Here is a 12821-nt window from a genome sequence, read left to right as displayed (position 1 = left end):
GCGAGGGCGCATACTCTGAATAAAATATTTGTTATCATTCTCTTGAAATAAATGTGTTTTTTTCTTGAAAAAATACCGGTTTCATATGTATACACCTGGTAATTCGAGTTCCTGGCATTTAAATGTACGTAAGGCTTATTTTACTCAATCACTATTTCACATAATTTTATTTGACAGAATTGTCATTTTACAGGATTTTTATTCTTTCGAAATACTATATCTTAGATCATATTTATTTTAGGAAATAGCCATATACTATAACTTTATTTTTCCACAATACTCCCTAATATGTAATTTTTTGCATAAAAAGGTTAAGTTGCAAACTGTTTTACTCATAATCTTTTTGAAAATCTAAAAAAAAAAAGAAAATTAAACTCTGGACTTGCTTTCCAATCCTAAAATTGTTTGGATGGCTTCTATGCATGAATTTAAAAAAGTTTTATATGGGCTATTTATCAAATCTATTTCTTCTGCAGGATAAGGAGTAAAATGATTGAAAATTACAAATTGTAATTTTCGCCTTATAATTTTTTAGATCAAGAAAATTCAAAGAGAGATTCGCCGAAATCAGCAGGAAGGCTAAATTACGAGCCATCTTCTTGTACAACCATAAACGATTATTCTAAAAATAATTATAATGCCAAGACTTTAATTGAATACGACAATGACGAAACTTTGGAAATCAAAGAAGAAATTAGAAAAGGCATGAGTAAATGTTCAGATATTTTACCTCCTGAAAATAAACAGCAGGATTCAAGACAGGAACCGAAAATGAGATACAAATGCGAAAAGTGTGCTCGAATATATTCACATATAAATATTTTGAAACAGCGTCTAAAAAACGAATGTGACGTCACACCGCGTTTCAAGTGTAAATTCTTCGGAAAACGATTTAAACGAAATAATGTCATGAATATCCATATAGGTCACATGCATCTTAAGAAAAGCTTAAAGAAATCAGAATTAAGGCATAATTGCGACAAATGTTCTCGAAGTTACCTTTGGCCATGTGATTTATATCGATATAAACGTTTAGAACACGCAGATTTGAAACCACAATTTAGTTGCGATAGTTGCGATTACAAATGTAAACGCAAAGTTTACATGTACACTCATATTACATCAAAACATCTCAATAAGTAATAATTATTGCGCACACGAAACTTCCATCCTTACAGGAAATTTTTATTTATTAATCATCTTGATAAATCAGTGATGTTTTATTTATCAGAAAATAAAATTTTTAGGCAGGCATTATTTCCATCAATGTTGCAAACTATATTTTCTTGTCAGAGAATCTGCCGTTGTTAAGTTGGCAAAAATTCCTGAATATATTTTTTTATAAAAGTAATTTTTCAAGATTGCAGCTATAGCACTCTACGTCTCTAATAAAATTAATTTTTTATGTGGAACAAGGAGAATTATTAAGGAATAGGAGCGTTATTTGCAAAGTCGTATTTTCCCCAGTTATTTTTTTTTTAAGCTTCTAATGTGTCCCCTAAGTGTTTAACATTTTTCTTTCACCTTCTCTATTCCTTTACACGCCCTCCACACACTTACTTGGTGGTGGAAGGGGGACCTACAGTTTAAGGTGGGTTCCGAACCACCAAGAGCAACAGCCTTAAGTACTTAGAGAAAACCTTTTTCTCTAGAGGTACCGGTCCCACGACTCTCCGGAGATGAACAACTCCCCTTGCTAGGCTAAGTGTTCACCGTATGGGCCACCGCTTTAGCCCCCACGACCATCGTCCCACTTCTATTTCCCCAGTTTATCTTACATTATATGCTAGCAAACGTTAAATTACAATTGGTAAAAAATTACTAAATAATTTGTCCTATTTGACGAATTTGTTATTGTAGGTTCTGTTTTTTTGTGAAAGATATAAACTGATGATCATTTCGGTTTTGATTTACAAACAAGTACTAAGAATATTAAATCAGAAATATTGTGTACATTGCATTAATTTTAATAATTTAGTTTAAGGAGATTTTTATTCAAGTATGGATATATTTAATCAGGAGGTATTAAAGTAACATTTGGATGGTATAAAAAGTCTTTTGTTATAAAATGTTAACCAAGTGTACTGAAGGATGCTTTTGTATTTAAAATACCAGAAATGTGTAAATATATGAAACATATAAAGGAATTTAACATCGAAAATTAAATTTAGTGACTGTAGATTTGTAACACCAGACGTTCATATGAACATAGTTGTTTAAAATTCATATCTGTTTTGTATTCCTTCTAGCTCCAACAAATGGGTTACAACAAACATGAATTCACTGTTTTTTTGTTACCCGCGAAAATCATTCTAATATTGTATCTCGACGCATATTTCATGATGGTTTAACAGTCTTTTATTTGTTTTGTTCCAGGAAAACAATTATGCATTCTTCAAAAAATACTAACTGTAAAACGTATGAAGAACAAAAACAAAATTGAAAAGTCTAAATCCAAAATTGGGCCAGAAGAGTTTCAAAATAAAAATCTTATAATTCTTTAAAATAAATACATGATGAAAGTGGGTTATTCCACATCTCGTATGGTTATAGGTTTCAGTTTACGATGTGATTTTTTTCAGAATTTTAGTTCAACGTAATCTGGGCTTGGCGGTTAAAGAGTAAAAAACTCACCTAACGAACTTTTGTTTTTCTAAAATGTATGGTTTTCCAAAAACACAAGATCAAGACTGTAATTTATTATGACAATGACGAAACTTTGTAAATCTAGAAAGAAGTTATCGAAGAACCCTCTGAAGGTTTACATTTTTCTCGCACTTACTTGGTTGTGGGAGGGGGACCTACAGTTTAAGGTGGGTTCCGAACCACCAAGAGGAAATAAAGACTTAAAAATTACATTGTTATACATTTTCAGACCAAGAGACAATCGAAGAAATGAGCGAAATGGCGAAAGGAGCAGGAGATTCAGCAATCAAAACATAACCCGGAAAAGAATTACAAATGCGAGAAGTTTACTCGAAGTTATTTACTTGTAAGCAGTTTTTATCAGCATAAAAAAATAGAATGAAACTTCATGCCACAATTTAGATGTATATTCTGCGGCAAAAAATTCGAACGGAACTGTAACAGGAGTCGCCATGTCAAGACATTTTACTTCACAACATGTCAATAAGTAATAATTAATATGCAAATGAAACTTTAATCCTTAGGAGATTTTTCATAGTAATTAAACAAATTCTTTCGTGTGTTACACTAAATGCTTCTATACTTTCTTTAAGGTAGAATTTTTTATAAATCAAACAATCTTTCGGGGAATTTTGTACTTTAATACTGAAGATATATTGCAAGTTTGATGTTTGCTAAATAATTTTTGTAGCCAGTCGAATTCTTTTTTCTTACAATCAAATTTTCTACTTTTTCGTGGAAACAATGAAAGGTAAGAAAAAATGTTAAGGTAAAAGGAAAAAAATTGTCCCGGCCTCAAGAAGTTGTAATTAAGAAGTTTTAATTCCGAAGAATAAAAAGAGGAGGGGTGTTCCAGAAAATTTTTGTTCTCCATTATAAAAAAAAACATTCTTGAGGCTGGGGAATTTTTTCCCCTATGAATAAAATTGTTTAATTTTGTTTTAACATTTTTCCGTATCTGTAATTTTTTCCACGAAAAAATGAAACATTTTATTGTAAGAAAAAGAATTCTGCTAAGTACAAATGTTATTTAGCAACCATCAAATTTACATGATATCTTCATTATTAAAATGAAAATTTAAAAAAATTGGCAAAATATTTAATTGTGGGTTTTTTGACAAAATCGATTCTTAATATTTTCAGAAAAACCGCTGCCATTTTGTTAATTTTTAATCTTTTTACGATTTTCTGCCGAATTTTTAAAGAACGCAATGAACGCTACTAAAACAAGCAAAATATCTTATTTATATCAAAAGTTACAGAGGTTTTCAAAAAATGCCGGTTTTTTAAAAAACAAAACACAAAATTCAAGTACGCGTAACATTTTAGACCTTTTTTGCAAATCGGAGAAATACGTATCGCCTAATTTCCTCTAAAAAACAACATGTTTCGTTCCCGAAAGATTCTGCGATTTAAAGTGTAGAGCCCTACCTGATTTTAAATGTATTTGGTCTTTTATATTTTTGTATGATGCAAAGAGTGTTTTATAATTCAATTTTAAACAACGTCGCCTAAGGATCTAATTGTACATAAAACAGAAAACCCAAAGTGTATAAACTCGTGAAATGAATTAAAAATTCGCCTTCTCTATAAATCTGTATTCCTTTCGAGTCCAAAAAATAAGCTACAAGGAAAATGATTCCACTGTTTTTCTGATAAGGCATGGCTCAAATCGAATCGAATCGTTTTTATTCTTTCAAGCTAATATTTTAAATGTAATTCTTATTCGACCTAATCTCTGTTTAGGGCAGTTTTATTTTACCACATTCTTATCTGGCATTATTTTCATTCTTTTAAAACACTATATTCTGCATCATTATTATTACATCAAATGACTATTTTACATAATATTAATTTTTCAGGGCATATATTTCCATTATTCTTCCGAGTATGTAATTTTTTATGTAATAAGTTTTTTTGTTGCACATTATTTTTCTTATATTCTTTTTATAGGCTATCCAAAATAAGGTAATTAAGCCCTGGATTGGGTTTCCGATTCAAAAAGTTGTTCGGTATCTTAGAAACCTATGAATGCATTTAAAAAGATTTGGTATAAGTTGTTTATAAAATCTGTATCCGCTACAAATAAGGCTTAAAACCATTGAAACATACAAATTGTAATTTTCGTCTTATAATTTTGTAGGTGCAAAGAATTTCAATAGGGATGCGAAGAAATCAAGAGGAAGTCTAAATGGTGGGCCACATTCTTATGTAACTACTGGAATTTCTTCTGGCAATAATTCCAGTGCCAAGACTTTAATTGAATACGACAATGACGAGACTTTGGAAATCAAGGAAGAAATCGTCGAAGGTACGAGTATATTCATATGATTAAAATATTTAAATTAGAAATAGGAAATAAAAATTTGTAAATTACGTTTTCCTACATTTTCAGCGCGAGGGAATACAGGTAAAAATGATCATAAAATGAACGAATCGAAATTCTGTACCATATATATAAAAGAAGATGATATATTGTCTGCTGAAAACAAACTCCGGAGTCAAAAGAAGCCGAAAAATCAGGATTCAGGACAGAAACCGGAAATGCAATACAAATGCGATAAATGTGCTCGGACCTTTTCATATTTTAATACTTTCTATCAGCATCAAAGATACGATTGCGGCGTCACGCCACGTTTTGAGTGTAAACTCTGCGGCAAACGATTTAAACGGACTAATGTCATGAATAGACATATAGATCACGTGCATCGTAAGAAAGGCGCAAAGAAGTCAGTATTGAGGCATAATTGCGACAAATGTTTTCGAAGTTACAATTGGGCATGTGATTTATATCGACATAGAAGTTTAGAACACGCAGAAGTTCAATCAGAGTTTACTTGTGATATTTGCGGTTTCAAATTCAAACGCAAAGCTTACTTGTACACTCATATTGCTTCAAAACATCTCAGTAAGTAATAATTATTGCGCACGCGAAACTTATATCCTTGTAGGAGATTTCGCATACAATTTTGCAGAAGACTTTTGAGCAACCACAAAAATTTTGTGCCGTGAATTATTTTTTATAATTTAAGATACAATCAAACTCGGATATAACGCCCCCGGATATATCCCTTCCTCGAATTGCCGCTAAGCCGCAGGTAAGTGTAGAAGTGGTTGCGGGGAGTGTGGGGTGGCCACACAAAAGTGAGCAAATAAAAACGTTTTTATCAGAAGCGGAACTCTATCTGGTTTGTTCCCCACCTCATCCTGTCCCAAAACCGGCGTTATTTTCGAATTTGACTGTAATTAGTTTTTTTCACTCAATAATGTATGAATATGTTTGATCTGGAGGAAGTAAAATAACATTTTGACGGCATAAAAAGTCTTTTGTTATAAAATTTTCACTGAATTTACTGGAGGATCATTTTGTAATTAAGATAACAGAAATGTCTAAATTTATGAAACATATACAAGAATTTAAAATAGAAATTGATGTTTAGTGTCGGTATAATTGCAATACCATAGGTTTACACAAAGTTTATTAAAATATATAGACGTTTACGTGTCAAAACGAAAAGATTTAGAAAACAATCTTGATAGTGAAAAATTGATATTCATAAGAATTTTGTATTGCTTTTAGGGCCAATAAGTGAGTATCTGGATAATTCTCAATAAATCGTACCATTTTTACTTCAATGAAAGACCAATTCTTACCTACATCCAAAATTAAGTGTGTGAAAATTACTGAAGATTTATTTCTAATTTGCACTAGTGAATTAATAAATGTTCTCGTCTCATATTTCGTCATGGTTTCTAAAATTGTCTTTCTTTCTTTTTGCCTTATTTTTTATAATCACTTTTTATCCCTATGCATTTCCATTGTTATTTTTATTCAACAACCTTTCAGTTACTTTCTTCCCGGAACTTATTTGTACTTTATTTTTTGTTTGAATTAATTAAATACTTTTTTTTTAATCCAAATAAGCAGATCTCGAAGAAAGTCATTGTCTAATAAAAGCCATATTTTTGTTTAAATATAACAAAAATTGTATTATAAACAAATTATTTGTTTTAATTACTAATAAGGTAAATATTTTCTAGTTTTTAAAATTAAGTAAAACTTTTATTTTTAATTAAAACAAGAAATTCTTTTCTTTCAATGATATGAATTTAAACAAATTTTGTTTATTGATTCAATCTTTTTTTTAGTGTTAAGTTTTTCTGTTCAGTTTTCCTCGAGAACGGCTCAAATTCGAGTTCCTGATATATAGAATTATTCATATAAGGAATCAAAATTGTTATGTTATATTATTCTTTTTTTGTATTATTGGTTCAAAGCGAAGAAAAAATAAGAATTTTAACCTACGAAACTTTCTTGAGGGGAGCTTGCCAACCTTTCTCGCTTGATTATCATTTTTCAGAAATAATATTTTTCTTAGTTTTTATTTTGCCGAGCCGTCATGTGTCATATATCATGCTTATTTTTCAGAATTTCCATTTTATTCTTTTTTATTTTTCCGAACTGATAATTTATTCATCATTTTATTTTACTCCTATTTAACGCCCAAAAATCAAGTTCATGTGCAGAATTCCTGAAAATATAACCAAAAATGTAAGGACTAAATTGGAGCAATCACCGCAAGATGTATCTATTGAAACCTGAAAAAAGCCAAAAATTTTCCTAAAAAAAGAAAAAAATTCTTTTTTGGACAATAATAACAAGAAAGAAAGATTTGTATTTTACCAGATAGCTATATGCTATAATTTAAATTTTTTTCGAGTAGTTAGTTTACATATTTTTATTCTTCCGAAACACTCTTTAACTGTTGTACATCATTTTTATTGTTTCGCGTCACTATTTCAGATAATATTATTTTTTCAAGACATATATTTACGTGATACGTGCGTAATTTCTTAAATAAGAAGGTTTAGTTGGAAAATATTTTTCTTCTAATATTTTTGAAAAGAAACAAAAATAAGGAAATTAAGCAGTGGTGTCGGTTTCCGGTTCCAAAATTGGTCTAATGACTACATGGTAAGAATTAAAATAATTCAAAATTAGTCATTGTAATTTAATCTTATAATTTTTTAGATCAAGGCAATTCCAAGAGGCAGTCGAAGAAAGTAATATGAAGATTTAAATGGTAAACTTCAGAAACTGAATACAATGATTAAACTGTAAAAATCAAGTAAGGAATCATCAAGGGCATGAGTATAATCGTGCAATCAAATTACTTGGACTAAAACCATGAAGTAAAGGTTTGTAAATTACATTTTAGGATATTTTCAGAGAAAGGGACTACAGGTAAAATACGTAATAAGAAGTTTGAATCAAAATTCTGTACTACAGACAGAAAAGAAGATAATATTTTTTCTGTTTAGAGCGACTCTGTAGAAAGTTAATAAAACTTAGAATAGCTCGACTTCTTTATTTTAAGTCCTAAATAAAATTATTAATACGTTTTTTTATCTTGTTTTCGGGCGACCCCAGTTTTTCATTATCAGCTATGGACTTATTCAAGTGCCTGCCTAATGAGTTAAGGATGCTACGTTTTAATTTAATACGATGTATGGCATTTTTGACACCGATTTGTTAGTGGGTACAAAATTAGGTATCACTAGGGTTGAAGGTGACAATAATCGCCTCTGGATGTTTTCTTAGAGCTGCCATTAATATTATTATCATTATTATTAATAAAATTAAACTTTTTCTGAAAAAAGATCTTCTGCTTTGCTCCACTTGGAATCTAACCAAAGAATGTCCGATTTCCGGTCGGTGCTTTTCCCGTAAGCTACTAGAGAGATCTAGTCTGAAAAGAAGTTCAGAATTTCTGTTATTTTTTGATGATGATACAGATTTCTTGCAAATTTTGAATACGTATCACCTAGTAAAAGAATCCATGTATTTAAAAGAAAAACTTCTTTCGATCTCTCTAGTAGCTTAAGGGAAAAGCACCAGACCGGCAATCAGAAGTTTTGTGGTTCAATTCACAGTGGAGCGAAGGAGAAGATATTTTTTCAGAATTGTTATTATGATTATCTTGAATTATCACCTTGAATTATTATTATCATACCATCAAGCCACATTCCTTTCGAAGTAAGAGGAACTCACTCGGTTCTAGCCTTGTTATAATTTTGGCGATCCAGGATTTCAAATGATTCAATTAAAAAGTATAAATAGAAACTTTGGCTAGAAGAGCTTAAAAAAAGCATGTTCAGGAATTCATCTAACGAACCTATGCTTGATTGAAAAATTCAAGAGCTGTGCTTTTAAGCATACTATCCTTTAGTACCTCAATCTGTCCTTTTTTATGAAAAGTTTGAATCTGCTTATAGTAATGGAAAGTGAAAGGGCTAAATTTTAAAAAATGTTTCTGTAATGCTTTGACTAATGTATAATGTAATTATGTATGGGTTATAATTAAATCTTTATCTGCTACATCATAAGGATTAAAATAATTAAAATTATTGCTAATTGTAATTTTCACCTTATAATTTTGTAGATTTGCATACGAAAAATGAGCCGAAGAAGTCAGCAGGAAGATTGGATATTGGGCAGTATTTTTTTACAACTAATCGAACTTTTCCTGACAACAATTCTGGTACTGAGACTTTAATGAATTGCGACAATTATGAAACTTTGGAAATCAAGGAAGAAATCATCGAAGGTATGAGAAACTTTTTATAATTAAAATCTTGTAACTAGAAATATTAAATAAAAATCTTGCAAATTATACTATCGTACAATTGCAGATCAAGAAACTACAAAAGAAAAACGTAATAATAACTACGAATCGAAATTATGTGCAGTAGATATAAAAGAAGGTAATATTTCATCGACTAAAAACAAACTACGGAGTCAAAATAAGCAGAAAATTCAAGAATCAAGACATAAATCGGGACGGAAATACAAATGCGAAAAGTGTGCTCGAACCTATAAACTTAAACACACTTTGAAAAGTCATCAAAAATACGACTGTAACGTCGTGCCACAGTACAGTTGTAAATTTTGTGGAAAAAAATTTAAACGGATATATAGTATGAGTCGACACATTGGTCGTCTACATCTTAAAACAGACTTACAGACGTCGCCAGCAAGGCATAATTGCGACAAATGTTTTCGAAGTTACAATTGGCCATATGATTTAAATCGACATAAACGTTTAGAACATGCAGCAGACATGCCACAATTTACTTGCGATTATTGTGGCCACAGAGCGAATCAAAAAAGTAACTTGGGAACACATATTATTTTAAAACATCTTATTAAGGAATAATTATTACGAACGCGAAACTTCATTCTTTAAGAAATTTATCATTCTAATAAAAGGTTCTATACATTTCTATACGAACAAATTATACAATCATTCAAATCCGAAGAGTTAACTCAATCGATATTGCTTATTTCTATTTTCACGGAAAGTGGATGATATCTACACTGATTGATTGTAATTATCCCTGATAATGATGCAGATTTCTTTAAATTCCTTGTATCATAAGTGTAACACCTGGTTTGAGATAGTGTGTATGTTGGAAAAAGATTCTTCTTTTTATTTCTCTAATAGCTTAATGGAAAAGCACACGACCGGCAATGAAAAATTTGTTATAATTTTATTTTCCATCTAATCTAAGTTAACGTTAAGTTTTTTCTGTTATTTAAAGAGTTAACTTGATGGTTAGTATTGATTTGTATTTTGACGGATGGTGGAATAATATGTACACTAACACACTCTCACGAGTACCTGAAAACTACCCTTAAAACAAAAAATATCAATTCTTCATGAAATCGACCTTTTGAACAATTTATTCTCCTCTTTTTTTACTTAAAATTATTAATAATGGTCTAGTGGAATATTTTTTATCATTGGTTAATTATTTTTTAATTATTGAAACAAATGGAATTTGTTAAAATAATTTTTTTCTCGACAATTCGTTTTCCCCCCTAAAAATTATTACTATCAGTCTAGTGGAATATTTATTAAAATTAGTTCATTAATTTTCAATTCTTTGAACAAATGGAATTTGTTTAAATATTTTATTTATATAAATTACAAAGATTTCTTCAGTAGAATATTTATCAACATTATTTGATTAACTTTATTTAATTTTCAAAATATTATTAAAGGTGTTGAATGACATACTCTAGATCAAAAAGAAGAAGACCTTTTTGGTCTGAAGTACGTATGTCATTCAACACCTTTAATCATATTTCGAAAATTAACTATATCACTCAGACAAGCATCATCGATTTTTTAACATCTTTCGATTTTAATTATGTATTATCATTGGTTTGACATAACTTTATTTTTTTTTTAATTTTTTAATAAAAATTATTACTTAAATATAACTAATACATTAATTATTATTAAATTAATTAATAATCAGTAATTAATTATTACTGATAAATATTCCACTAGACCCACAGTAATAATTTTTATTTTTTTAAAATCCGAAACGAAATTATTCAAACAAATTTCATTTGTTTAAATAATTCGAATTGAATGAATTAATGTTAATAAATATTCAATTAGGCCAATAGTTATAATTTTTAGGAAAAAAACGAATTTAAAAAAAATATATTCAAATTACATTTGTTTAAAAAATTACAAATTATTAAACAAATGTTATTAAATATTCCACTAGACTAATAGTACTAATTTTTAAGGGGGTGGAGGAAAATTTTTGGGAAAAAAATATTTAAACAAATTGCATTTGTTTAAGTAATTAATAATTAATTAACCAATGATAATAAATATGCCACTAGACCAATAGGAATCATTTTAAGTCAGAAAATACGAGAATGCAGTGCCATTAAGGTCGATTTCATGAAGAATTAACTGTTTTTGTTTTAAGGGTAGTTTTCAGGTACTCATGAGGGTGTGTTAGAAGTGTCAATCCCATATGTCTGATACATAAAATTCTTCGTTGGATAATTCTGAAAAGGCCCCCATACTTTCCTGTCACATTTTAAACCCTAAAAAATTATTCCAAAAACACAAAAAAATGTTTTTTCCCCATGTATTTTACATGGGAAACTTCAATTCCAAACCGGCACCTGTTAAAAACTAAAAATAAAACAAAAATAAAAATTATAGAATTTCTTTTTTCGGATTTGGAATGAAATTGGGGGGGATCGTTGCCCTCTAAAGAAAAAAAAAGCATTTTTAAGCCACCCTAATGTACACTAATTAATGGTTACTATCTCTGATAATAAAACACATTACTTAAAATTATTCTATATATTGATTTATTTTCTTTTTCATTTTATAACAATTTTTATCAATATTAAACGAGAAATAATTGGTACATTGAATTAGTTTTAATAATTTAGTTTAAAAAACTTTTGTTTTGTTAGTCAAATATGAATATATTTTATCAGGAGTGAATAAAATATTATTTCGACTTTGTAAGAAGTATTTATTATCTAGTTTTTACCAAATTTACTTAAGGATCCTTTCTAAATAAAATAAATATAATATATGAAATTAATTAAAAATGCACCTGTTCGTTAATTTTTTATTTCTTCCAGGTCCCAACAAATTAGATCAAACAAAAATCAGCCTGTTTTTCTGACAGGGCATGACTCAGATTGAAGCAATTGGATTGTTAAATTGCGATAAATAATAACATTTGCTATATCATATTCTTCTTTTTTTACATTATCTACTGGTTCACAAATAAGAAACCTGAAGAAATTTCGAAATTTGTCTTTTAGTACCCTTATGCTAGACATTTTTATATCAGTCAGATTTTTGTCGGATTACGCTTATGAAAAAGAAGTGATGTTAAGTTTTGGATCTTATCCTTTTTTCATGAATAAGTGTTAAAAACCAATACTTTTCCCCGAAAAAAGTACTGGATTGAATACTTACCAATACTTCTTTTTTATAAGGGTGAGCTCAAATGCAAGCGTTTGGCATGTAGAATTGCAATAAAAAATAAGTTTCTCTGTTGTGTTTTCAAGACATATATTTCCAAGTTACTTCCAAATTTATAATTTGTCTCATAAGAAAGCTTATTGGGAAATTATTTTCCGTATAATCTTTTCTGAAAATATAAAAGAAGAAGTAAGTTAAGCCCTGGACTTCGTTTACGATCCCAAAATGGTTTTGAAGGCTTAGTCATCTACAGTTTGTCAAGTTAAAGCGTGTGTGGCTTTACTCGCAGTCGGTAAGGTGTATCGACATGATTTTGGTGTCAAAATATTAAGAAGAGCTCCCTCTTTCATGCTTTTT

The 12821-nt window shown here is 29.4% G+C and overlaps 2 protein-coding genes across 2 annotated transcripts; both read left to right on the top strand.

Moving 5' to 3' along the window:
• The first annotated feature begins 2888 nt into the window (after window positions 1–2888).
• LOC117182794 (zinc finger protein 626-like) lies at window positions 2889–7719 on the top strand. The gene is made up of 4 exons (XM_033375901.1): window positions 2889–2992; window positions 4790–4957; window positions 5042–5554; window positions 7679–7719. The coding sequence occupies exons 1-4, from the start codon at window positions 2962–2964 to the stop codon at window positions 7717–7719; spliced, it is 753 nt and encodes a 250-aa protein (XP_033231792.1). The 5' UTR covers window positions 2889–2961.
• A 1406-nt stretch (window positions 7720–9125) lies between these two features.
• On the top strand, window positions 9126–9865 carry LOC117168544 (zinc finger protein 723-like). Its single transcript, XM_033354280.1, has 2 exons — window positions 9126–9254; window positions 9340–9865. The coding sequence occupies exons 1-2, from the start codon at window positions 9203–9205 to the stop codon at window positions 9861–9863; spliced, it is 576 nt and encodes a 191-aa protein (XP_033210171.1). The 5' UTR covers window positions 9126–9202; the 3' UTR covers window positions 9864–9865.
• The last annotated feature ends 2956 nt before the right edge of the window (window positions 9866–12821 follow it).

This window comes from Belonocnema kinseyi, chromosome 2 (genome assembly GCF_010883055.1).
Source record: "Belonocnema kinseyi isolate 2016_QV_RU_SX_M_011 chromosome 2, B_treatae_v1, whole genome shotgun sequence".
Taxonomy (NCBI): domain Eukaryota; kingdom Metazoa; phylum Arthropoda; class Insecta; order Hymenoptera; family Cynipidae; genus Belonocnema; species Belonocnema kinseyi.
Note: the sequence above shows the minus strand (reverse complement) of the source record. Positions and strands in the feature narration are given on the sequence as shown.